The 27,670-nt window shown below is 41.2% G+C and overlaps 1 protein-coding gene across 1 annotated transcript; it reads left to right on the forward strand.

Moving 5' to 3' along the window:
* Nucleotides 1-17,311: 17,311 nt before the first annotated feature.
* Nucleotides 17,312-27,240, forward strand: ETV2 (ETS variant transcription factor 2). The gene is made up of 6 exons (XM_077456217.1): nt 17,312-17,407; nt 20,957-21,124; nt 21,517-21,873; nt 23,981-24,112; nt 24,397-24,518; nt 26,603-27,240. The coding sequence occupies exons 1-6, from the start codon at nt 17,350-17,352 to the stop codon at nt 26,822-26,824; spliced, it is 1,059 nt and encodes a 352-aa protein (XP_077312343.1). The 5' UTR covers nt 17,312-17,349; the 3' UTR covers nt 26,825-27,240.
* Nucleotides 27,241-27,670: the final 430 nt, after the last annotated feature.

Below are 27,670 nucleotides of genomic sequence, written 5' to 3' on the forward strand. Positions count from 1 at the left end.
TCCCGACAAAATGCTCCGATAGGACATACTCCGATCATGTGTAGAGAATTCCGATCGGACAAAGTGCCACGCATGCTCAGATCGAATTCCTAGACCAAAGCTATATGCTACTAGCCTGAACGTAGTCCTGTCGTAACGAAATAACGTCATCACGTTCTGAACGATCAGATTTTCCGACAACTTCGTCCGACCGTGTGTATGCAACAGTTTCGGACAAAATCCGACAGATTTGGTTGTCGGAATGTCTGACCGTGTGTACAAAGGCTAAAACGTACAAAGTTTGGTTATTTTTGTAGAAAAAACAAAAAAAACCAAAAAAAAAAACACTACACACGATCGGATTTTCCCCGACGGGAAATGTTGGATGTGAGCTTGTTGGCGGAAAGTCCGACCGTGTGTACGCTCCCTCGAACATTTCTTGGAGGACTTTCCACCAACGAATGTTGGCCAGCAGGTTCTCAAATTTTCCGCCAACATCACTTTGTTGTCAGAACTTTCCGATCGCGGGGTACACAAGTCCGTCGCACAAAAAAGTCCACGCATGCTCGGAATCCAGTACGAGCCGGAAGCGCTCGGTCTTGTAAAACTAGCGTTCGTAATGGAGATATCACGTGACTATTGAACTTTTTTTTTTATCGGCTCGCCGTACGTCTTGTACGTCACCGCATTCGTAATTCTTAGCCAACATTTGTGTGGCCGTGTGAATTGAAGACAAGGTGGAGTCAACATTCTTCGAACAAAATTCCACGTTTTTTGTTGTGGGAATGTCCGATCGTGTGTACGGCGCATAATGCCGCGTGCGCGCGATCGGAAAAATCCCGCCAGCAAAAGACCGATGTGAGCATTTGGTCGGAAAATGCGACCGTGTGTAGGCTCCATCGGACTTTTGCTGGCGGAATTTCGGCCAGCAGAAGATTGAGAGCAGGTTCTCAATTTTTCCAGACGGAAAAGGTTTCTATCGGAAATTTCCGATCGTCTGTGGCAATTTCCGACGCGCAAAATTCTGACGCACGCTCGGAAAGAATTTGACGCATGCTCGGAAGCATTGAACTTTATTTTGCGCGGCTTGTCGTAGGGTTGTACGTCACCGCGTTCTTGACGTTCGGAATTTGGTGTGACCGTGTCTAGGCAACACAAGCTTGAGCGGAATTCCGTCGGAAAAAAAACATCCAAGGCTTTCCCAGTCCGCCGAGAAAGGATGTACTGGAAATGGAGCGAGTACAAAGAAGGGCAACAAAGCTGATAAAGGGTCTGGAGGATATTAGTTATGAGGAAAGGTTGTGAGCTCTGAACTTATTCTCTCTGGAGAAGAGACGCTTGAGAGGGGATATGATTTCAATATACAAATACCGTACTGGTGAACCCACAGTATATAAATACCAGACTGGTGACCCCACAATATACAAATACCGGACTGGTGACCCCACGATATACAAATACCGGACTGGTGACCCCACAATAGGGAGAAAACTTTTTTTGCGGAAGGGAGTTTAATAAGACACACGGGCATTCATTAAAATTAGAAGAAAAGAGGTTTAACCTTAAACTACGTAGAGGGTTCTTTACTGTAAGCCCCCGTACACAAGGTCCGAAATTCCGACCACAAAATCCGTCTGATTTTTTCCGACGGATTTTGTCTGAGACTGGTGTTGCATACCCACGGTCGGACAAAGTTGTCGCGATGACGTTCGTTCGTTCCGACGGGACTACGTTCAGGCTTGTAGCCAATAGCTTTGCTCTCGTACTTTGATCTGAGCACGCGTGGCACTTTGTCCAATCGGAATTCTCTACAAACGATCGGAAAAAGTCAGATCGGATTTTGTTGTCGGAAAATTTGAGATCCTGCTGTTTTGGAACTACATTTCCCATGATGCTCACCTACACTGCAGAGCATCATGGGAAATGTAGTTCCAAAACATCTGGGGGTGCCAAGGTTCACCACCACTGGCCTATCACATAAAATCCCAATGAAATACATTTACCTTTTTGGTTGCACCATGAAAAAATTTGGATAATTTCCAAAGGAGTATGAATACTTTTTCGAGGAACTGTAATTGTTAATGGGGTCCATTCGATGATAATTTTCAACCATGGTGATGACGAAATTTGAAGGAAAAGGATGGAAAACTTTTTTTTTTTTTAGTTTTTCATTCTGGGAAAAATTGTACATATTGTATTGCGCATGTTCATCCTGAATTCAATCAAAGAATTAAAAAACAAAGTAAATAAAAATTTTCAGGGTTTTTCTTAAGAAATTTTAAGTCCATCATGGATCTATTAAACGCTCCGATAAATGATTTTTTGAAATTTCTGTAGAAACATTCAAATAAAATTTCCACTGGTGTATGGCCATATCGTATTGCACATGTTCATCCTGAATTCAATCAAAGAATTGAAAACATTGGCATGGCAAATAACAAAAAATTTTCAGGGTTTTTCTTACAAAATTTTAAGTCCATCATGGATCTATTAAACGCTCCGATAAAGAATTTTTTGAAATTTCTGTAGAAACATTCAAATAAAATTTCCACTGGTGTATGGCCATATCGTATTGCGCATGTTCATCCTGAATTCAATCAAAGAATTGAAAACATTGGCATGGCAAATAACAAAAAATTTTCAGGGTTTTTCTTACAAAATTTTAAGTCCACCATGGATCTATTAAACGCTCCGATAAAAATGATTTTTCGAAAATTTCTGTAGGAACATTCAAATAAAATTTCCACTGGTGTATGGCCATATCGTATTGCGCATGTTCATCCCAAATTTTAAGATTTTAAGTCCACCATGGATCTATTAAACGCTCCGATAAAAATGATTTTTCGAAAATTTCTGTAGGAACATTCAAATAAAATTTCCACTGGTGTATGGCCATATCGTATTGCGCATGTTCATCCCAAATTTTAAGATTTTAAGTCCATCATGGATCTATTAAACGCTCCAATAAATGATTTTTCCAAATTTCTGTAGGAACATTGAAATAAAATTTCCACTGGTGTATGGCCATATCGTATTGCGCATGTTCATCCTGAATTCAATCAAACAATTAAAAACATTGGCATGGCAAATAAATAAAACATTTCAGGGTTTTTCTTACAAAATTTTAAGTCCATCATGGATCTATTAAACGCTCCAATAAATGATTTTTCCAAATTTCTGTAGGAACATTCAAATACAATTTCCACTGGTGTATGGCCATTTCGTATTGCGCATGTTCATCCCGAATTCAATCAAAGAATTAAAAACATTGGCATGGCAAATAAATAAAAATTTTCGTTTTTTTTTTTACAAAATTTTAAGTCATCATGGATCTATTAAACGCTCCGATAAAAATGATTTTTCGAAATTTCTGTATGAACATTCAAATAAAATTTCCACTGGTGTTTGGCCATACCGTATTGCGCATGTTCATCCTGAATTCAATCAAACAATTAAAAACATTGGCATGGCAAATAACTAAAAAATTTCAGGGTTTTTCTTACAAAATTTTAAGTCCATCATGGATCTATTAAACGCTCCGATAAATGATTTTTCGAAATTTCTGTAGGAACATTCAAATAAAATTTCCACTGGTGTATGGCCATATCGTATTGCGCATGTTCATCCCGAATTCAATCAAACAATTAAAAACATTTACTAGATAATACTTTTTTTAAAATTAGTTTTCAACTTTCCTCGACTTAGTTTAAGGTCAAGTCCCCGTCCCCCCCATGTTCTTGATTTTGGTTTCCTATTGAAAAATCTGCCCCCCTGAACCTTATTCACCCTCTTTATGGATTTAAAGAGGGGGGCGAATAAGGTTCAGGAGGGCAGATTTTTTTTTTCCCCAATAAGAAACCTCCAAAACCATCCCATAAATCTGTTTCTTTAGCATCCGGAATCCGATGCACTTTTGTGGAGACCCTCACATATCAGCAGAGCCTAGACAAACTTCTCTTCAGAAATCATGAAGATCTAATTAGCGGTGATAAGAAAGTGCTGAGCGCCACCGCTGGCCGCTTAGATAAGCTACCGGCAGCCACCACACCCCAGAGTCCAAGGGGGACTTATCAGGGAGCCAGCAGGTCATTACAAAAAAAAAAAAAAAAAAACTTTCAAAAACAGAAATCTTTTTCTTTCCTACCAGAAAAGAAATTAAGATTCAGCCACCGTAAGCAAATCTCAACCAGAGAGTGATGTCTGTGCGGTGGGTCCTGTGTTTGAAGTTAAACATACGATGTGACCTTTGGGTGAAACAGTTGGATGACCACCCAATGGGATTGATTTACTAAAGGCCGCTAATGTACAATGGGATGTCAATTCTGCACAAACATGCAACTCGTATATATATGCCCACGAAATACGACTATACATCCGCAGTGTGCCAACTATTTACTAACCTACTTAGGGCAGATTTACTAAAACTGGAGCACTCAGAATCTGGTGCAGCTGTGCATGGGAGCCAATCATCTTCTAACTTCAGCTTGTTCAATTAAGCTTTGACAATAAAACCTGGAAGCTGATTGGTTTCATAGTTAGTAAGGTTGAATAAAGACACCAGTCCATCCAGTTCAACCTGAGTGAGTGTCTACAATTGTCCCCATCCCTGTACATTGCACACTCACATCGGTCCCTACCCTCAAGGAGGCCACAATCCAAGGTCCCAATTCATATACTAGGGCCAATTATGCACAGAAGCCAATTAACCTACCTGCATGTCTTTGGATTGTGGGAGGAAACCGGAGTACCCGGAGGAAACCCACGCAGGCACAGGCAGAGCATGCAAACTCCAGGCAGGTAGTGTCATGGTTGGGATTTGAACCAGCGACCCTTCTTACTGCTAGGTGAGAGTGCTAACCACTACACCACTGTTGCAGAGCTGCACCAGATTTTGCACTCTCCAACTTTAGTAAATCTCCCCCTATGTGTGGATATCTATGGGATATTTACTTTTATGTCCATGAGCATGCCAGCTGAGCTGTGGCATCCTTCACCCCTAGGCACCAACAAGACCTCCTGGGGGGGGTGGTCCTTGACGTATTTGCATACCAATTAGCCGACACAGCTGTGCCAAGAGCGTGCGCCCTCCCGGCGCATTTACCGGCGGCTAATGGAAAGCTCCCGATCGCTTCTTGCACCGTTGAGTTGAGCCGAGAGCACTCGTCCTATTGCTTCTGGCATATATATATATATATATATTTACATATAATTATATTCAGGGCCATCTTAATGCATGGGCACCCCTAGGCACTGCCCAGGGGCCCCAAGTATATGGGGGCCCCATGAAAAATGCATTACACCAGATTTGGCAACTGTCCCGGATTTGCCGGGACAGTCACGTTTTTTTACTAAGTTGTCCCAGAATGACCATGTCCCAGGCAGCATCCTGGATCCTGTACTGTGCTGTCCTGATCCCAGTATTGTGCCCTCATCACCATCCCTTTTATTGAAAGTACTACTAATAGTATATGTTTCCTTTTATCAGCTATTTATACTTTAATTCTTGAGAGTAGGTGTGTAAATTGGGGCAGGCTGGTAGGGGCCCCAGTGCAATACTTTGCCCAGGGACCAATGATGAAATGAAGACAGCCCTCATTATATTACACCTTACTTTACCAGTGCACATGTAAATCTGTTTGATTAGCCACGGTCGCTTCTTTATCGATAAAGAATCATTATAATAATCAGAAATTTGCACTTCCTTTTTGAGGGTGGCTACCCTATTCCTACATAATCCTACTGCAGGTCCAGCATAACCACCCTCCTTTAGCGCATTCTAAAGAATAAAAATGTAACATGTTGCAGCTTACCAATTCTTAGATGTGGTGGCTGCATTTCTTTTCTTTTCAAGCTCTATTTTCACCTGCTGATCCCGTCAATAACCCGCTTTCGGCCTTATGGAGACAACACTAAAGCCGACCATACAGTAGGAGATTTTTGAATGAGAATTTGTATGAATATTCACAATGTAAATTCTGAGTGCATCTGATGACTGGATGAATGTCATTCGAAAATTCTGTTTGAGAAGAGATTGTAGGTCCTTCCCTTCTCTCCTCTTCTCTTCTCCCTTCTCTTCTTTTTTTCTCTTTACTTTCTCTTTACTTTTCTCTTCTCTTTTCTCCTTTCTCTTCTCTATTTTCTCTTCTCTTTACTTTACTTTTCCTTTGTCTTCTTTTTTCACTTCTCTTTTGTCTCCTCTTTTGTCTTCACTTCGCCCTTCTTTCTTCTCTTTTCTCTTCTCTTTTTTCTTTTCTCTTCTTCTTTTTCTCTTCTCTCTTCTCCTTTTTCTCTTGTCTCTTTTCTTCTCTCCTCTCTTCTCTTCTCTCGTCTCCCTTCTCTTTTGTCTTCACGTCGCCCTTCTTTCTTCTCCTTTCTCTTCTCTTCTCTTTTTTCTTTTCTCTTCTTCTTTTTCTCTTCTCTCTTCTCCTTTTTCTCTTGTCTCTTTTCTTTTCTCCTCTCCTCTCTTCTCTTCTCTCGTCTACCTTCTCTTTTCTCCCCTCTCCTCGTCTCTTCTCTTTTGTCTCCTCTTTTCTTTTCTCTTCACTTTCCTTGTCTCTTCTCTATTTTCTCTTCTCTTTACTCTTCTAATCTTCTCCTTTCCTATTTATTTTCTTTTTTTCTTATCTTTTTTTATTTTCCCTTCTCTTTAATTTCCTTTTCTCTCCTCTTTACTTTTCTTTTCTCTTCTCCTTTCTTATTTTTTTTTTCTTATTTCTTTTCTTTTCTCTTCTCATATCGTCTCTTCCCGTCTCATGTTTTGTAGTCCTCAGAGATAACTGGGTACAAAGTAACTGGTAAGAGTGCAGCTTGGGCATGGAGCACAGAAAGTTATCAGCTAACTATACTTCTAGCAGGAACAATCGATTTTATTTTTTGCACTTATCCAACAGATATAACAAAATGCTTCCAATGGTACACAGTATATGAAAGCATAGTCCACCGATCGCAAATTTGCCCACATATTTGCATTTATTTATTGGATAATGAGCCTGCAAAGCATTGCTTTTGCCATAAACGGATGGCGGGTGCAATGCACAGGCTTCTGTAGACTCTTTCTCCGGCTCCATGTCCTTACAGAGATACAGATTTATGCCTCGTACACACGATCGGACTTTGCGACAGCAAAACCGTTGATTTTTGTTTGAAGGGTGTTGGCTCCAATTTGTCTTGCATACACACGGTCACACAAATGTTGGCCAAGGATTACAAACGTGGTGACATACAAGACGCACGTGATATCTCCATTACGAACGCTAGTTTTACTAGGCCGAGCGCTTCCGGCTCGTCCTTGATTCCGAGCATGCGTGGACTTTTGTGCGACGGACTTGTGTTCACACGATCGGAAATTTCCAACAACAACGTTTTGTTGGCAGGGAAATTTGAGAACCTGCTAGCCAACATTTGTTGGCGGAAAGTCCGACAACAATTGTCCGATGGAGCGCACACACGGTCGGACTTTCCGCCAACAAGCTCACATCCAACATTTTCCGTCGGAAATTCCGATCGTGTGTACGCGAGTCAATGGACTACGAGTTCGGCAATCACCAAACTTTTGTTCCAATGATAAGTCCCTCTTGTGCAGTGGTAGACGGGATTGGTATCTAATTCACAGATCTCTGCGAATCGCACCTCCCAACATCTTGAGATGGGAATGAGGGACACCTATCAGCAAACGTACGTAGGTATAGGACACGCCCCCCCTGTCACACCCCCCCTTAACCACTTCCCGACCAGCGCACGACGATGTACGTCGACAGAATGGCACGGGCAGGCATATTGGCGTACATGTACGTCCAATATACAATGCCGCCCTGCCATCGGGAGTGCGCCGCCGGCGGCGCGCTCCCGCGCTGGTCGGGACCCCCGTGAGTCCGGTCTCACGGAGCGGCCGAATGGAGGAAATGCCGAGTAAACAGCATTTCTCCATTCTGCCTAGCAACTAGTGATGCTGATCTCTGCTCCATGTGATTGGAGCAGAGATCAGTGTTCACTAAATGAAAGCCCAACCCCCCCACAGTTAGTATTACACCCCTAGGAACACTAAACCCCTACACTGCCACCCACTGGTTAACCCCTTCACTGCCAGTGTCATTTACACAGGAATCACTGCATTTATATAGCAGTGATTACTGTATAAATGACAATGGTCCCAAAAATGTGTCAAAAATGTGTCAAAAATGTCCGATGGGTCCCCCACAATGTCCCAGTCACAATAAAAATCGCTGATCGCCGCCATTACTAGTAAAAAAAAAAAATAATAAAAAATTATTAATAAAAATGCTATAAAACTATCCCCTATTTTGTAAACGCTATAACTTTTGCGCAAACCAATCAATAATCGCTTATTGCGATTTTTTCTACCAAAAATATGTAGAAGAATACGTATCGGCCTAAACTGAGGGAAAAAAATGTTTTTTTATATATTTTTGGGGGATATTTATTATAACAAAAAGTAAAAAATAATGCGTTTTTTTCAAAATTGTCGCTCTATTTTTGTTTATAGAGCAAAAAATAAAAACCGCAGGGGTGATCAAATACCACCAAAAGAAAGCTCTGTTTGTGGGAAAAAAAAGACGTCAATTTTGTTTGGGAGCCACGTCGCCACAACCGCGCAATTGTCAGTTAAAGCGACACAGTGCCGAATCGCAAAAAGTGGTCTGGTCTTTGACCAGCAAATTGGTCCGGTCTGTAAGTGGTTAAAGGAGAATTAACCAAAAAAAAAGTTCATTAAATCCACAAGGGCTTTTTTTTTTTTTACCACTACTATTCCTTTATATTGGCTTTTAAAACTGACAAATGCAGCAATTTAGAATTTGGATGGAAGGTTTAGCGCTGGGAAACACTTTTTGAAAGATAAAAAGTGCATTTTATATACAACTATACGGATCAGACCAAAATGAGGGACAAATGAGGAGGAAGGAAGGACAGAGGGACTTTGCTCCAAATCAGGGACAGTCCCTCGAAATCAGGGACAGTTGGGCGCTATGTGTGAATGAATGACGCGGCTGTGTGGGCGGAGCCATGCAAAATGTAATAAGTGGCTGGACTCGGCGAGAACCCCTGAACTCTGTAAAGGGTGGGGGGGGGGGTGGCACCATGTTACAGGTGTACCATGGTATTAAAGTGGACTTATCCTTTAACAGACCACAAAGGAGAAGTTTCTTGTTTTTCGGGTGTATATACAATTTAATTGATACGACCGGTTGGCTCCATCCCTAATGACAGACACTGCTTTAAGAGCAACAATTGAGGTTTGTCTGGAAAGATTTGAGACTCAGCACAGATAAGTGAAATCAGATCTTGGAGCCGCATTGCTGACGAAGGAATAACTGAGCAGCCAGGGAGCAAAGCTGGCCATGCCATGGGGTGGACCTAGACGGACGGTACAGCCCCGGCATACAACTGATGTTGGGAATAGGGGGGCACCATACATGCAACTGGCCTATCAGAAAGTATGAAGACTTTCTAGGGGTGGGAATATATTTATTAAGGGGTCTATTTGTTATTTACAATATATTATGTTGCATGTTAACATGCATTGAGTTAAGGCAGCCTATTGAAATGAATGGGCTGACAGCACACCCTAGTTTGTTAAAAACATACCTGACCCCCCCCCTTTTTTTTTTTAAGTCAGCACACTAAGGGGTGCTATGGCGGTGCAGGCCTGGTGCATTGGCGTGCCATTCAAAATTAATTAATTGAAATGGATGGGGCTTGTGTTACCAATAGAGATAAGTTTGGGCGCCCTCCAAATGCATCTTTATCTGAACTTTCACTTCGCAGTATTTTCTAATTCAATCAGTTGTGGACCGGGTCATTTCCCACCCTGCAGCACATATAAACAAAGGGGGGGGGGGGTGGGATGCTGGTGGCATCATTTCGCTTATGTGTCCACGTAAAGGCACTGACATCACCAGGATCTCGCCCCTTTGCTTAGGTGTGCTCAGGGCCGGTGCTACCACTAGGCAAACTAGGCAGCCGCCTAGGGTGCACCGGTTGCTGGTTTCCCTCCGCGTCTGCATGCTCTGCAGGCGGCAGCATGTAACTAACGCAGTCCAAACGGTAGTATAATTAGAGACGCAGCGCAGCACTGGAGCCAGCACTAGAGGAAGCAGAGACGATGCTTCCTGTATAGCAGCGCCTTCAGTCACAAGGGCAGGGCAAAGGGGGTGGAGTCAGGGGTGGAGCCAATGGGGGTGGCAAAATTAGGTTTCGCCTAGGGTGTCAAAAATCCTTGCGCCAGCCCTGGTTGTGCTGCAGGGAGGGGTTTGCCCACCATGGAAGTCCAAATATGCCCTAAGCGCCTCTAAAAACCGCGCTGTAAGTTAACAACTGAATATAAAACAAATCTGCACCCAAGAAAAGAACACTGAGCCTAGGTTCACACATCTGTGTTTTATGTGGGATGCATCTGCATGGTCATTTGAATGGGCTGCTGTGGCTGGAAAAAATGCAGGGGTCCCTGCACCTTTCTAGAAATCGCAGTCCGCGCGGGAACTGAACTACATTCAGTGCGGACGGCGTGCCAGTAGGCACCCGCCTGTAGGTCCTGCATTTTGTGTGAAGGTGGTTGCAGCGAAGCGCGGATCCGTGAACCGAGCCTGACGCATAATGCAGTCCATTAACTCTTTTGCTGCCAGAGCTGTTTTTGTTTTAGCTCTGAAAATTGCAAAACAAAAAACTCCCAAAACATTATATATTTTCTGAAAGGTGTCAGCAAAAAATAAACGAATGTTAATTTTTGGGCACAAAAAGGCAATAAATTACACAATTTTTTTGGTATGATAGAAAAAAGATGAAGTTGTGCCGAGTAAATAGATACCCAACATGTTAAACCTCAAATTTGCGTGAAATGGCGGCAAAACTCCAGTACCTTGTATTCTCCATAGGCGATGCTTTAAAAGTCTCCTTTTTTTTACTTAAAGCAGAGCTCCATCCAAAAGGGGCAAGCTCAGGTTATCCCCCCTCCCCCCACCTTCACTGCCACATTGGGCACCTTTTGAGGGAAGGGGGGGAGCGAGTACCTGTTTTTGACAGGTACCTGCTCCCACTTCTGGCTCAGTTTGCTGGAAGTTCGGCCCCTTCTCCTTTTCCTCCATAGCCGGCCTACTGAGAAGGCACATCGCGATTCTCGCATTTGCCGTAGGAAACCGTCTGTGAAGCCACAAACCACTGCCGGTCTCCCTTAGCCAAGTTGGCGGCGGCGGCAGCACCCCGAGAGCCGATTTAAGGTGAGCTACAGCATTTGGCATGTCCCCTATGTGATGATTTTTTTTCGTGACAGGTTCTCTTTAATGAGACATCCAGGGTTTAACCTCTTGCCGACCAGCCGCCATCATTATACTGCGGCAGGTCGGCACGTTGCCACGAGCCGTCGTAGCTATACGTCGGCTCCTTTAAGCGGAATAGCAGGCGTGCGCACGCCCCCGCTGCACTGCTCGTGGTGTTTTTTGTTTGTAGCACAAAAAAATAAAAACTGCAGGGGTGATCGCACGACCGCGCAATTGTTTAAAGTTAAAGTGACGCAGTGCCGTTTCGCAAAAAAATGTTCTGGTCATTGAGCAGCCAAATCTTCCAGGGCTGAAGTGGTTAAAAGACCCTGATGTCTCACCTGCCCCCCCCCCCCCCAATGAATCTAATGCATGTACAGAATCTGGCAGCAAAAGGGTTAAATAGCTATAACCTGATTGGCCCATGAGTGTGTCATTACGGGATAATGGACTTAATGAGAAGTCCCTAAAACAGCTGATTTTTATTTATTTTTTTTCTACAGAGGATTACTCTGCAATGGCCTTATGAATATACACAGTGCAAAGGGATTTCTAAGTTGTTTCATAATGCTCTACAACACTCTTATCTCAATTTGCATGAAACAGCTTTGCTCAATGGCGTAAGCTGCTTATTCCCCCCGGGAGCTCCATTAACTAAACATGATTGGGTAAGGTGCAGTGAAGGCAATGATGACATCGGAGGACAGCTGAAGTTACGTGGTACATGGTACTACTTTTTCATGAAGACCTTTTGGGCCAACTTCTGTCTTCAACCGGTAAGCGCAAGCGTTTTTTTTAACTTTTGCAAATGAAGAGGGAGAAGGGAAGGTTGCAGGAAGACTAGTGTTGGCCTCTGTTGATGGGAAAACAGTAGCAAAGAAATGGGCAAAATTTTCCAACCTGTCCGACCGCTTTCTCCTCTTAATAGTTGGCGTTGGTGGCTGACCCCTTCGGGGTCCACTAACAACCCCAGCCTGGCCTGCTATGCCGCACATGTGCTAATGCATTTTGTGTTGTGCGTTGGGGCTGTCCGGCACACCACAACGGACCAAAAATCACGCATGCAGCCTTTCCCGTAGCACCTCAATCAGGGGCGTTGCTGGGTCTACAAAAGATCTGGGGCTAGAGCCCATAGCAGCGTAGTAAAGAAAGTCATACGCTTGGGCGGGCATACACACGTATATACAGTAATATACGTGTGTGTATATCCCCAGAGAGCCCCCCACTTACATCAGGGTCCCCAGAGAGCCCCCTTACATCTGGGTCCCCAGAGAGTCCCCCTTACATCAGGGTCCCCAGAGAGCTCTCCCCTTACATTGGGGTCCCCAGACAGCCGCCTTTAGATCAGGGTCCCCAGAGAGTCCCCCCCTTACATCAGGGTCCCCAGAGAGCCCTCCCCTTGCATCAGGGTCCCTAGAGAGCCCCCCTTATATCAGGGTCCCCAGAGAGCTCTCCACTTACATCAGGGTACCCAGACAGCCCCCCTTACATCAGGATCCCCAGAGACCCCTGCCCTTACATCAGGGTCCCCAGAGAGCCCCCCCTTGCATCAGGGTCCCCAGAGAGCCCTCCACTTGCATCAGGGTTTCCAGAGAACCTCTCTTACATTAGGGTCCCCAGAGAGCCTCCCCTTAAATCAGGGCCCCCCTTACATCAGGGTCCCCATAGAGTCCCCCCTTTTTTCAGGGTCCCCAGAGAGCCCCCTTACATTAGGGTCCCCAGAGAGTCCCCCCTTGCATCAGGGTGCCCAGAGAGCCCCCCACTTACATCAGGGTTCCCAGAGACACCCTCTTACATTAGGGTCCCCAGAGAGCCTCCCCCTTGCATCAGGGTCCCCAGAGAGCCCCCCTTACATCAGGCTCCCCAGAGAGCCCTCCACTTGTATCAGGGTTCCCAGAGAGCCCCCCTTACATTAGGGTCCCCAGAGGGCCTCCCCCCTTAAAATAAGGGTCCCCAGAGAGCCTCGCCTCCCCTTGGGGACCCCTGCAGAGACTCAGGCTTTGGGCCCCAGATTCAGGGCTATAGCCCCAAAAGCCACCCCGTAGGGACGCCACTGACCTCAATGCATTTAACCATAGGCAAGGTGCCATTCAGAATAATTGGCACGGCATGATACCAACACATATCATGTGTGTTGCCGCCTGTTAAACCAACATAACTGTATGAATGAGCCCTAGAACTTAATTGTAAAAGATAAATAAATATTCTGTATGTGTGTATGAAAGAGGAAAGAAAAAAAAAAGTTGATACGTAGTCTAATATTGTTAATTTTTTTTGTCTAGTAATTATATATTTTTTCATTATATACTTTTTTTTTTTTTCACTTTTTTTTGGTAGTGCTGCATTTTTTCGGTTGTATATTGTATTTTAATTATTCCTTGTTTATAATGGGCCAAGTTTAATATTGTTAATTTATTTTTTTTGTTTAGTAATTATATATTTTTTCACTATATACATTTTATTTTATAAATTTTTTTCCCTTTTTTTTTTTTTTTGGTAGTGCTGCATTTTTTTTCGGTTGTATATTGTCTTTTTATTATTCCTTGTTTATAATAGGCCTATTATATTTTATTATATTGTGTTATGTTGTATATTAGGTCACTTTTTTTTTTGTAGTTATATTTTTATTATACTGTGTTTAAAATAGGATATGTTTAGTGGTTATGTTGTCTTTTATTCTATTATACTGTGTTATAACGGGCCAAGTCTAGTAGTTACTACTATTTTATATTTTACAAACACTGGGATATATTGGAGATTATTTAGTAGTTATATTGTGAAATATTTTATTTTTAAAATATTTTACTAGGCCAAATTTATTATTATTATTATTATTATTATTATTATTATACAGGATTTATATAGCTACAGCGGTTTTTGCACGGCGCTTTACAATGTAATATTGTGTTATTATTACTTTTATTATATTGTATTATTTTAAGACCACATTTAGTAGTAATTACATTACATGATGCTTATATTTTACTAAACTGTGTTATGTTAGGTCAAGTTTAGTAATCATATTGTGTTGTGTTTCCTAATACTTTGTTATATTAGGATATGTTTAGTAGTTATATTGTTATATTAAATGATACTTTGTTATATTAGGATATGTTTAGTAGTTATATTGTTATATTAAATGATACTTTGTTATATTAGGATATGTTTAGTAGTTATATTGTTATATTAAATGACACTGTGTTATATTAGGCTTTTTTGTATTACATTTTTTTACGATGTGTTATTATTTATTTGTTATTTGGGAAAGTTTAGAAGTTATATTGTGTTGCATTTTATTATACTGTGTTATAGTAGGACACGCTTAGTAGTTATATTGTGTTTTTGATATAGTGTAGTGTTGTATTAGTCTATGTTGAAGTGTATAAAGTAATATTCTGCTCTATATTAAGGTGGGATGTGATGGGTCTGGATATTTATAGATGTAAATATTTATTCTCAGTAGATGTGCGGAGAGCCCCTCTTCCTCTCCTCTGAGTGATGGCCCTCAAGCTGTCATCTGACCCCTCTGATAAGACCCCCCTCTCCTCCTCCTTGCTGCACTCTGAAGTTGTGATTTTTGACGTCACGGAAACTCTCCCCCCCCCCCCTGGAGGGAGAAGGAGACAGAGGGAACGTCACAACCCCCAGCAGCCAATCAGAGAAGGGCTGGGTACATATAAGGGGCAGGGGGTCAGCAGAGGAGGAGAACATTGCTCTGCTCACCTGGAGGACAATTCAGAGGCTGAGAGAGGACAGACTGACCAGCAGATACACAGACAGAGGTGAGTGACCACGACTCCCCTATATGGCACCCCAAAGTTCATACGCTTTATCCTGCACACCCCAAATTCTATCACCCTTATCCTGCACACCCCTATTCCCATCACCCTTATCCTGCACACCCCTATTCATCACCCTTATCCTGCACACCCCTATTCATCACCCTTATCCTGCACACCCCTATTCCCATCACCCTTATCCTGCACACCCCTATTTCCATCACCCTTATCCTGCACACCCCTATTCCCATCACCCTTATCCCAAGCCCCCCAAATTCTAAAGACCTTGTCCTTCGCTATAAAAATTATAACCCTGACCCTCAGCTCCCCAGATTCACTAGCCTTTCCCTTTAAGCGCCTCAAATTCTAGTCTTAATAAGGAAGTGAGCACCTCAAACGTCTTAATCCTGACCCCCCAGCTCCCTAAATTCTATAAAAGCCCTAAATACCTCCAAACGTACTTATCCTCAGCTTCTTGGCTACGACATTCATAATATAGGACACCCCCCCCCAAACTGAAACTTTGCACCGACAGAGCCCCAAATTCCATACATCACACAAGAAGCCCCCCCGCCCCCCAGATTCTACGCATCAAACATCAGCACACCAAATTCTATACATCGCACCATGAGTACCTCAACTTCCATACATCACACCAGAAGCACCCTGGATTTTATACTTTCACACCATCAGCGCCCCACATTTTATACATCGCACCAGCAGCACCCTAGATTCTATGCATGACACCACCCGCACCCCAGATTCTATATTTCTTAGCATCAGCACCCCAAACTTAATGCATCGCACCATCAGCACCCCACATTCTATACATGACACCAGACGCACCCCAGATTTTATACTTCACACCATCAGGGCCCCACATTCTATACATGGCACCAGAAGCACCCCAGATCCCATACATCTCACCATCAGCGCCCCACATTCTATACACCATCAGCACCTTAGATTCAACACTTCTCATCACCAGCACCCCGGATTCTACACATCACACCATCAGCACCCCAGATTCTATACGTCACACAATCAGCACCCCAAATTCTATACATCATACAATCAGCACCCCAGATTCTACACATTACACCATAAGTACACCAGATTCTATACATCATACAATCAGCACCCCAAATTCCATACATCACACCATCAGCACCCCAGATTCTACACATCACATCATCAGCACCCCAGATTCTACACATCACATCATCAGCACCCCAGATTCTACACATTACACCATCAGTACCCCAGATTCTATACATCATACAATCAGCACCCCGAATTCCATACATCACACCATCAGCACCCCAGATTCTACACATCACACCATCAGCACCCCAGATTCCATACATCACACCATCAGCACCTCAGATTCTATACATCATACAATCAGCACCCCACAGCCCACCCCACATCACACCATCAGCACCCCAGATTCTACACATCACACCATCAGCACCCCAGATTCTACACATCACACCATCATCACCCAAGATTCCTTACTTCCCACCATCAGTGCCCCAAATTATATACTTCAGACCAGCATCACCCCAATGTTCACATTCCTATACCCACATCTCTCCGAGTTCTCTAATCCTTTCAGTACCCTTAACATCCTTAATCATTATCTTAGCACCCCAACTTCTAAATACTACACTGCTTACATCGAAACATCCTTGGCACCCAAATCCTCCTTCTCAGGCCCACAGTAGATGTCCCCCGATGCCCGATGTATGTTATTAGGACCCCCAAGTTCCGTTGAATGTTTTTAAGCATCCTCAAATCCAAAGCACCCCATTCTTTTTTTTTTCTTTTTTTATTCTCTAAATTGAATTCTCTTATCCCGAGCAATGCAAATGCCTTTTGCTGTAGCGACCCAACTAACCGGCGCCAAATTCCATGTGCATTTAGCATCCCCAATGACACACCAGTTCTCTTCAGACATGTACTGTACTGAAAATAATAACTATTTTTTAAATTAGAAGTTCCACCCTGACCAAAAATATCTGAAAATTTGTTTCCAATTCTGTTATCTTAATACATAACCTCCCAAATTCTGACACAATTTTATTTAGCACCCTATAACCTATAATGCTGCTATTTGACGTTTTCTGAGTTCTTTTCGCTCCTTATGTTCTAACTGCACCCACTTCCCCTACACAGCACCCTAATCACAGCACTGCCCCTCCCCCCCCCCACACACAGGGTGCAACGCCCAATTATCGCCCCCTTCAGGCCATACACTGCCACTGACTTTATACCCCCTTTTATTGTGCCATCACTGACCCTCCTCTTGTGTCCTGCAGATGGCACTTAACAGTTTCTACAGCCCCGAGCTGCCCTGCCAGGAGGTGCCCAGCCTAGGTAAGTGTCTAAGCAGCTATATACTCCTATATACTTACATAGTTGGTAAGGTTGAATAAAGACACCAGTCCATCCTGAGTGAGTGTCCACAATTGTCCCTATCCCTGTACATTGCGTCTCATCAAGATGCTCATCCACTATATAATATTTATTTATACACTCCACGCTGGCAGCCGCTGGAGCTGCAAACTTACCAGAATATCCATCAAATGACATGGATGGGGCAGATGTACAAAAGCAAAAAAGAATGTGCACTTTGTTCCAGAGCTTAGTAAATGAGGAGAGGGAGGGGAAGCTCTGCTGACTTCCATCCCGTGCAAGCAAAGATGCTGTATTTTTCTTTTCCTTGAATGTGATTGGATATTCAATCGCAAAAGTGAAGCTTCGTCCCCATTTTTCTCAGCTCTGGAGCAACCGCACTTGCAAATTGTCTACTTGCCTTTAGTACATTCACCGCATAGTGTCCTTTTAATGCTGGGACTTGTGGTTCTTACGGCATCTCCAACATTTGCTTCTATTAGCGCTTGCTACAAAAAAAGTAATTGTATCAGTTAAATCGGGAATGAAACCCAGATTGGTTTCCAATCGCTACATCAGTTCTGGGCGGAGTCACCCAGCATTAACGGTCGGGCCTCATTCACAAACGGCGATTGGTGAATTGCAATGTTTTTTTTATTTATCTATATACTTATACCTGCAGAGAATCACATCACATTAAATGCCTGGATGAGATGGATCTTTTTTTTTTTTTTTTTTTTTTTTAGCATAAATGTTATTCCACAGCGTGTTGCAACAAAATGACGCGTGACGCAACATTTTTGCGCGCTGCGCCACAAAAAAAAAATGCAACATGTCTATGTTTTCCCCCACTGCGCACCCATGCAGGGCTTTGCTGTGAATGAGTCCCATAGACGGAGGAAGTGTTTGCTGTGTTAATTAAGATCAATACAGCTCAGTGCACGAGGTGTGAATGACCCCCAAGTGTTACAATGTAGCTTTTGTTATGTAGTTATTCAGCGGGTAACATCAATTAAAAGTTCGTTGTCTTTTTTTAATCAATAAACTTCGGTCATTTATTATAGATATTAGACTTGTTGATTTTTTTTTTATACAGTTTTTACTTGTAGTATAGTATATTTATATAGTCATTTATTGTTACTTATGTTAGGCAGAGTATCATTCATTTTAATTATTAAACTTGTTGCCACTTTAATATACAGTATTTACATGTAGAATAATATTTTTTTTATAGTAATTTATTATTGCTTATATTAAATAACAAAGTATATTAATTATACATCCTAAACTTATTGCCATTATTATATGAAGTTTTTATATGTAGTATATATTGATAGTCATTTATTATTGCCTATATTAGGCTAAATATCATTTATTGTAGATATCAGACTTTTTGCCAATTTTAAATGCGTTTTTTTTGTAGTTTTGTAGGTTTATAGTCATTTATTATTTATTATATATAGTAGACTTTTTGCCAATTTTATATGCAGTTTTTTATTGGTAGTTCCGCAGTTTATAGTAAATTATTATTTCTTATATTAGGCTAAACATCATTTATTGTAGATATTAGACTTTTTGCCAATTTTATATGTAGTTTTTAATTGTAGTTTTGCAGGTTTATAGTCATTTATTATTGCTTATATTAGGCTAAATATCATTTTTTGTAGGTATTAGACTTTTTGCCAATTTTATATGTAGTTTTTAATTGTAGTTTTGCAGGTTTATAGTCATTTATTATTGCTTATATTAGGCTAAATATCATTTTTTGTAGGTATTAGACTTTTTGCCAATTTTATATGCGTTTTTTTTTTTTATTTGTAGTTTTGTAGGTTTATAGTCATTTATTATTGCTTCTATTAGGCTATATATAATTTATTGTAGATATTAGACTTTTTGCCAATTTTATATGCAGTTTTTTTATTTGTAGTTCCACAGTTCATAGTAATTTATTATTCCTTTTATTAGGCTAAACATCATTTATTATAAATAGTAGACTTTTTTTGCCAATTTTCTATGTAGTTTTTTATTTGTAGTTTTGCAGGTTTATAGTCATTTATTATTGCTTATATTAAGCTAAAAATCTTTATTATAGATCCTAGACTCATTGGTATGTGCAGTTTTTATATGTAGTATGTATTTAAAGTAATTTATTATTACTTATATTAGGCTAAATATCATTTATTGTAGATATTAGACTTTTTGCCAATTTTATATGTAGTTTTTTATTTGTAGTTTTGCAGGTTTATAGTCATTTATTATTGCTTATATTAAGCTAAAAATCTTTATTATAGATCCTAGACTCATTGGTATGTGCAGTTTTTATATGTAGTATGTATTTAAAGTAATTTATTATTACTTATATTAGGCTAAATATCATTTTATGCATATTGGGCTTTTCGCAGATTTTATATGTCGTTTTTAACTTATAGTCATTTATTTTTGCTTTTATTAAGTTAATTTATTATAGGTAGTAGACTTGTTGCCATTTTTCTATAGAGCCTTTACTTACAGTTTAGCAGATTTAGAGTAATTTATTATGACTTATATTAAGCTAAGTATCGCTTTTTTATAGATATTAGGCTGGTTGCCATTTTTTATATAGTTTTCATTCTCAGTTTGGCATATTTATATTTGTAATCAGTAAAGTGGAACTTCACCCAAAAGGGGAATTTCTGCTTGTTTGGCACTTTTTGGGTGGGAGGGGGGTAACCGGATTTGACAGGTTAGCCCCCAAATTCCCCCCCCCTGCAGCCTTCTGGGACACATCACAGCTCCCAGAAGACTGCAGGGCCATTCACAAAGTACAGACCATAGGTTTCCCTTACCTAAGATGCCTGGTGCCTGGACCTCCCCCTCCCCCCTTTTATAAGTGATCACATCACCTCAGTTCTCAGCTGCACAAGAGCTGGGGAGGAGAAACTACAGAACACTGATCTTCCCTGTGTGGTGATGGTGGTGGGGGGGTGTCAGGACAAGTTTGATTGGAGGAGGGCAGGCTGAATTCTCAGCACAGCCAGAAAACTGACCACACTGTTCTCGTACACCTAGTGTGGTCAGTTTTTTTTAATCAGGAAAGCAGAGGGACTGGCAGGATCACCAGGGATTTCACACAAAGAAAGCAATCTCGAATCTCTCTAAAGGATACTTATCTGTAAGCCAACCTCTGTGAGTGCTGGCTAGGACAGAGCTCGTCCCCGGCTCCGAACGTCGGTGTGTGAAGAGACTGGTGTCCTGTAATCCGCACATCGCTGCAAACCCTGTATAGTATAGTGTATAACAGCCTCAGCCAGGCCACGCACTCCAACGCGTTTCGCTCCGCTCTCAGGGCTTAGTTATGGGGTACAGCAGTTTATATATTCTTTAAGCTGAGAATCATTTATTACAGATATTAGACTTGTTGCCATTTTTTATATGCAGCTTTTACTTGTAGCCTTGCATGTTTATAGTCGTTCCTTATTGTATATATTAAAGCAAAGTATTATATCACAATGGACCAGGAGGGGTAAACAGACCTTTCATTTTCTTTTGCAGATATCAAGCTCGAAGACGGAGGTTTCTCACGGGAAGCTGACCCAAGCTGCACCCCACTGAATTTCGGGAAGGGACAGTACCCACCCATATGGCAGCAGGGTAGTGCCGCCCTCTCCTCCGAGGCCTTTACTGAACAGTCTCTGTATTATTGGGAGCAGTACAACCAAGGTGGGTTATCCTCTGACTCCTATCCAACGATCTGATTGGTAGAATGAAAATATGTCTACTTTCTACATTGGAAAACCACTACCGTTTATTTGTTGTAGTTCAATAAAGTTAATTCTTGATAAAAAAAAATAAAAAAATAAAAAAAAATATGTCTACTTTCTACATTGGAACACCACTACCATTTATTTGTTGTAGTTAAATAAAGTTTATTCTTGATTAAAAAAAAAAATAAAAAAATATGTCTACTTTCCCCACCAAAAAAAAGGGAATGGTTGTCACCAGGACTGGAGGGCCCAGACCAAATAGTTTTGACTGTAGTTGAGCAGAAGAAATATTCCTATTATTTATGAATGAGGGGGACATAATTATATTATTTTTCTCTCTCTCTGCAGGACATGGAGGGACGGAAGAATACCTCCAGTCATTTCAGACGGTGCTGCCGGCCCTGACGGAAGAACTTCAGCAGCATTCCACCCAGCAAAGCATACTGCAATCCCTCCAGGATGTAGAGGAGTCTCTGTACCACGCTCAGCCGGACCTGGCCTTCACCCCCGAATCAGACGGGTACTCGCAGGGCACCGGCGTCAGCTCTGTTGGCGATGAAAGCTTCTCCTGGGCGTCCCAAGAATGGCAAGGATGGGATGAAGCCTCCTGGATGAACTGCACCCAATCTGTTGAGATCAGGAGCTCTAACTTCTCCCCGATGAACACCAACATTCAGCAAAGACCAGCCCAAGACCACCACAAAGGTAAGGACATCTTACAGTACTTAAAGGGGTCCTCCATGTTCAGATCTCTTAAAATCTGTCTTGGGCTCATGTTGGTTGGTTAAATTGCCCACTGGCTTCTTACAGCTGTGAGATTTCCCTGCAGTAGTTTGTGTCTTTGTCCCTCCCACAATGATGAGATTTCTCTAACGTGGTTTATGTGTATCTGCCCCTCCCACAACGGTGAGATTCCCCCATCAGAGTTTGTGTCTCTGCCCCTCCCACAACGGTGAGATTTCCCCATCAGAGTTTGTGTCTCTGCCCCTCCCACAATGGTGAGATTTCCCCATCAGAGTTTGTGTCTCTGCCCCTCCCACAATGGTGAGATTTCCCCCACTGGAGCTTGTGTCTCTGCCCCTCCCACAATGATATTTCTCCATTGTAGTTCTTGGCTCTGCCCCTCCCACAATGATATTTCTCCATTGTAGTTCATGGCTCTGCCCCTCCCACAATGGTGAGATGTCTCCATTGTAGTATGATATTTCCCCATCAGAGTTTGTGTCTGTGCCCCTCCCAAAATGGTGAGATTTCTCCAACGTGGTTTATGTGTATCTGCCCCTCCCACAACGGTGAGATTTCCCCATCAGAGTTTGTGTATCTGCCCCTCCCACAATGGTGAGATCATCCCATTGGAGTTTGTGTCCCTGCCCATCCCACAATGATATTTCTCCATTGTAGTTCACGGCTCTGCCCCTCCCACAACGGTGAGACGTCTGCATTGTAGTAGATTTCCCCATTGGAGTTTGTGTCTTTGCCCCTCCCACAATGACATTTCTCCATTGTAGCTCATGGCTCTGCCCCTCCCACAATGACATTTCTCTATTGTAGCTCATGGCTCTGCCCCTCCCACAATGGTGAGATGTCTCCATCGTAGTTCACGGCTCTGCCCCTCCCACAATGGTGAGATGTCTCCATCAGAGTTCAAGGCTCTGCCCCTCCCACAATGGTGAGATGTCTCCATCATAGTTCAAGGCTCTGCCCCTCCCACAATGGTGAGATGTCTCCATCATAGTTCATGGCTCTGCCCCTCCCACAATGGTGAGATGTCTCCATCATAGTTCATGGCTCTGCCCCTCCCACAATGGTGAGATGTCTCCATCATAGTTCATGGCTCTGCCCCTCCCACAATGGTGAGATGTCTCCATCGTAGTTCACGGCTCTGCCCCTCCCACAATGGTGAGATGTCTCCATCAAAGTTCAAGGCTCTGCCCCTCCCACAATGGTGAGATGTCTCCATTGTAGTATGTGTCTCTGCCCCTCCCACAATGATGAGATTTCCCCATCGGGGTTTGTGTCTCTGGAGATTTCTCCATCCGAGTTTGTGTCTCTGCCCCTCCCACAATGATGAGATTTATCAATTGTAGTTTGTGTCTCTGCCCCTCCCACAATAGTGCGATTTCTGAGTTTGTGTCTCTGCCAGTTCACCAGTTCGGGCACCGGTGTGTCACCTGCTAGGTACACTATATTGTCAAAAGTATTGGGACACATGCCTTTACACACACTTGAACTTCAATGGAATCTTAGTCCGTAGGGTTCAATATTGAGTTGGCCCGCCCTTTACAGCTATAACAACTTCAACTCTTCTGGGAAGGCCGTCCACAAGGTTTAAGCAAGGTCCATAAAGACATGGATGAGCGAGCTTGGGATGGAGTAACTTGATTGACTTGCACAGAGTTTCTGAACTCAACCCGATAGAACACCTTTGGGATGAATTAGAGCGGAGACTGCGAGCCAAGCCTTCTCATCCAACATCAGTGCCTAACCTCACAAATGCTCTTCTGGAAGAATGGTCAAACATTCCCATAGACACCCTCCTAAACCTTGTGGACGGCCTTCCCAGAAGAGTTGAAGCTGTTATAGCTGCAAAGGGCGGGCCAACTACAATATTGAACCCTACGGACTAAGACTGGGATGCCATTAAAATTCATGTGCGTGTAAAGGCAGGTGTCCCAATACTTTTGGTGATTTTGTGTATATAAATCACAAGACTGCCCGAGCACGTTCGTGGAAAAATGGAAACCTCTTTGGTATAAGTGTTGGTAATGAGTGTTGCTGCGTACACATCAGTGACGGATTTGTCCCTTTTCAGGTTTTTCCTACAGCGAATCCGACTTCTACCAAACCTCCAACCTAAGCAACCATTACACCGGCGCAAACAAGAACACTTACCAATCCACCTATAACCAGAAAGCTGCTGGAGTCAAAGACACCAAACCTGCCGGTAAGAAGAGTTTAGAGCAGTGATTGGTGAACCTCGGCACCCCCAGATGTTCCGGAACTACATTTCCCATGATGCTCATTCACTCTGCAGTGTAGCTGAGCATCATGGGAAATGTAGTTCCAAAACATCTGGGTAGCCAAGGATCACCATCACTGGTGTAGAGTGAGTCTTGTTATCGTCTTATCGAATTACTAAGACAAATACGACAGAATTGAGGTTCAGCTGATACCCCGAATGTAATAAAATGAATGACGCGTTTCGTTTTTTGTTGTTGTCTCTAATAGGCAGTAACGGCCCCATTCAGCTGTGGCAGTTCCTTCTGGAACTACTACAAGACTCTTCGTGTCAGAAGCTCATCAGCTGGACGGGCAATGGCTGGGAATTCAAGCTTTCCGACCCCAACGAGGTACGTCGCCTGCCCGATCCCGCCCACTGACCAAGCCACGCCCACAGCTGTCAATAGGACAGGAAGTCAGAGTAAATCTCCTTCGTGCTCCCAAGTGTCCTCGTCCCCCCCCTACTCCTGGATTTGGCATCTTTGCCCTGGGCGCTGAATGACCTTGTCCCGGCGCTGGCTCTCATTAGTCCGCTAAAATCCTGACCTGGAGGGAGGTTTTTTTTTTGTTTTGTTTTTTTAAACAAAACTGGAGTCGCACATTTTCTAGAAAGTATTTTAACATTTTAAATTATGAGATAGTTTACACAGATCGGAAAAAGAGACAAATTCAGTCCAGTTCAATAAATAAAAATAGAATAATATGCAATATAATATAAGGTAACATAATGTATATAATACATAGGAAAACCTCCATCTACAGATAAATAGACAATTTTTTTTGTAATATATATATATATATATATATATATAAACCTTATACAGATTAATAGAAAATATGATGTATAATAAATGTATAGAAAACCTCCTTACACAAATACATAATATAATATGTATAAAAAAAAAAACTCCATATACAAATAAATAGAAAATATAATATAATACAATATGATATACTATGTAGAAAACCTCCTTATATAGATAAATATATAGAAAAACTCAATACTCAGATAAACAGAAAATGTTTTATAATATATAGAAAGCCGCCTTATACAGAGAAACAGAAAATATCATATAATAAATTATAGTATATAAAAAAACCTCCATATACAGATAAATAGAAAATATACTATATAGAAAACCTCCTTATACAGACAAATAGAAAATATAGAATAATATCATATAATATATAAAATCCTCCATATACAGATAAATAGAATATATATATATATATATAACATACACAAAATAAAACTTTATTTGCTGTACAGAGTAATAGAAAATATAATATAATACATATAAAAATATTCCTTATACAGAAAAATAGAATATAATAAACATATAGAAAACCTCCATTTACAGAGAAATAGGATATATAATATAATATAGTATATAAACTCCATATACTGATTAATAGAAAATATAATATATGTAGAAAACCTCCATATACAGATAAATAGAAAATATAATATAGTATAATGTATAGAAAACCTCCATTTTACAGATACATAGAAAATAATAAAACATATAGAAAACCTCCATATACAGATAAATAAAATATATGATATAATATATACAAAAATAAATAAAATAAATATACTGTACAGATTAATAGAAAATATAATATATAAAAAAACCTCCTTATGCAGAAAAATTGAAAATAGAAATATAATAAACACATAGAAAACCTCCATATACAGATACATAGAAAATATAATATAGTATATAAAAACCTCCATATACAGATTACTAGAAAATATTATATAATATATAGAATACCTCCATATACAGATAAATAGAACATATAATATAACATAATGTATAGAAAACCTCAATTTTACAGATAAATAGAAAATAATAAACATAGAAAACCTCCATATATCGATAAATATTATATATAATATATACAAAAACCTTTATATACTGTACAGATAAATAGAAAAAATAATATATAGAAAACCTCCATATACAGATAAATAGAATATATAATATAATATATAAAAACTTATATATACAAATTAATAGAAAATATAATATATAGAAAACCTCCATATACAGATAAATATATAATATAATATAGAAAACCTCTATATACAGAACCCTATGTCCACAGTTAATCCAGAAGGCAAAGAAACCTTGAAGAGCAGACACAATCTTATTTACTGATAATATATTGGAAGAATTTTCGGGACGGTTGTCCCGCTCCTCTTTCGCAACCTACCAATCATATTGAATTTTTGCGTCTCGATTTCCTTTGTACATATTCCGTTATTGTCTTTGTAACATTCCAATGATGATAGTGTTCCTTCGTTTTTATATTTTTTCAAATTCCCATTTCTTATGTTTTTTTTTTTTTTCCCTACATTTTGGAACTTGACTCATTTTGAATGCTGGCTGGTTATCCTTGTTAACGCGATTCTTTTTTTCTTGCGCAGGTGGCACGGCGTTGGGGCAGACGCAAGAACAAGCCCAGAATGAACTACGAGAAGCTGAGCCGCGGGCTGCGCTACTACTACCACAAAAACATCATCCACAAAACCGGAGGCCAGCGCTACGTCTACAAGTTCGTCTGCGACCTCCAGGGGCTCCTCAACAGGTCGACGCAAGGGTTGCCGCAGGGCACCAAGGATCAAAGCCAGCTGCCCAAGGAGCTGTGAAGGGGGCCGAATTGGCCTTCGGAAAATAGACTGTAAGAACTGTTTTGGAGTCCTGAGCGTTTGGGCGCTTCTGAGGACCTGCTGTGGAAGGGAAGGGTGGGGGAGGGGAGGTTCCTCCGAAAAAAAACACAGCCAAGCACTACGGAGCAGTTATTGTACAAGCACTGGATGATACTGTAGACGCTAACCGCGATGGTGGCCACCTACCACCAATACAATACGTTCCCTGGATGGTAGATGGGATGTTTTCCAAAAAATCGTCTCTACCAGAGTACCTCAAACTTCTTTAACTTAATTTTTTACTTTTATTTCTCAGGTACATTCCATTTGCCCCAACCATTTCTCTATTTACTGTGTAAATATTTATATATTATATTTTGTATATTCATAATAAAAATAGTTTTTTTTTATGGAAACGCTTGTGTTGGCTTAAGATTTTTTTTTTTTTTTTTTTTTTTACACTGATTAAATATATACAGTATGTACATGGAGGAAGCTCCGTATACTCCTCATACAATAGGACAGCAAAATATTATTTTAAAACTTGTTTTTAAGCTTTTCAAATCTGCAACATTCATAAAAAAAAAAAAATCCCCCACTGATCCTGCCATGAAGATCCCTGTTCAGGCACTTCCTGTTATAGAGTGACAACGCTCCCTCCCCATTTCCTATCTGCTATCTTGTGTTGTCACCCTGTCACTAGAAAGATACAAGAAAAGGATGAAAATGGATGAAAATTAGCAAACTAAATGGCAGTTAAAGTGGTTCTAAATCCTAAGCAATTTTTTATAATGCCAGACGCAGCTATTTGCTCGCTTTTATCCGGCCCTTGGCCACCATTCCTCC

Source organism: Lithobates pipiens, unplaced genomic scaffold (assembly GCF_037356315.1).
Source record: "Lithobates pipiens isolate NorthernLeopardFrog02 unplaced genomic scaffold, aLitPip1_a1.2 Scaffold_27, whole genome shotgun sequence".
Lineage (NCBI taxonomy): Eukaryota > Metazoa > Chordata > Amphibia > Anura > Ranidae > Lithobates > Lithobates pipiens.

What these genes read in the sequence shown, in the direction of transcription:
- ETV2 (XM_077456217.1), top strand. Translation starts at nt 17,350, where the DNA reads ATGGCACTTAACAGTTTCTACAGCCCCGAGCTGCCCTGCCAGGAGGTG. An exon ending in CCAGGAGGTGCCCAGCCTAG is followed by an intron (nt 17,408 to 20,956) that starts GTAAGTGTCTAA and finishes TTTCTTTTGCAG; the next exon opens with ATATCAAGCTCGAAGACGGA. An exon ending in CAAAGACACCAAACCTGCCG is followed by an intron (nt 24,113 to 24,396) that starts GTAAGAAGAGTT and finishes TGTCTCTAATAG; the next exon opens with GCAGTAACGGCCCCATTCAG.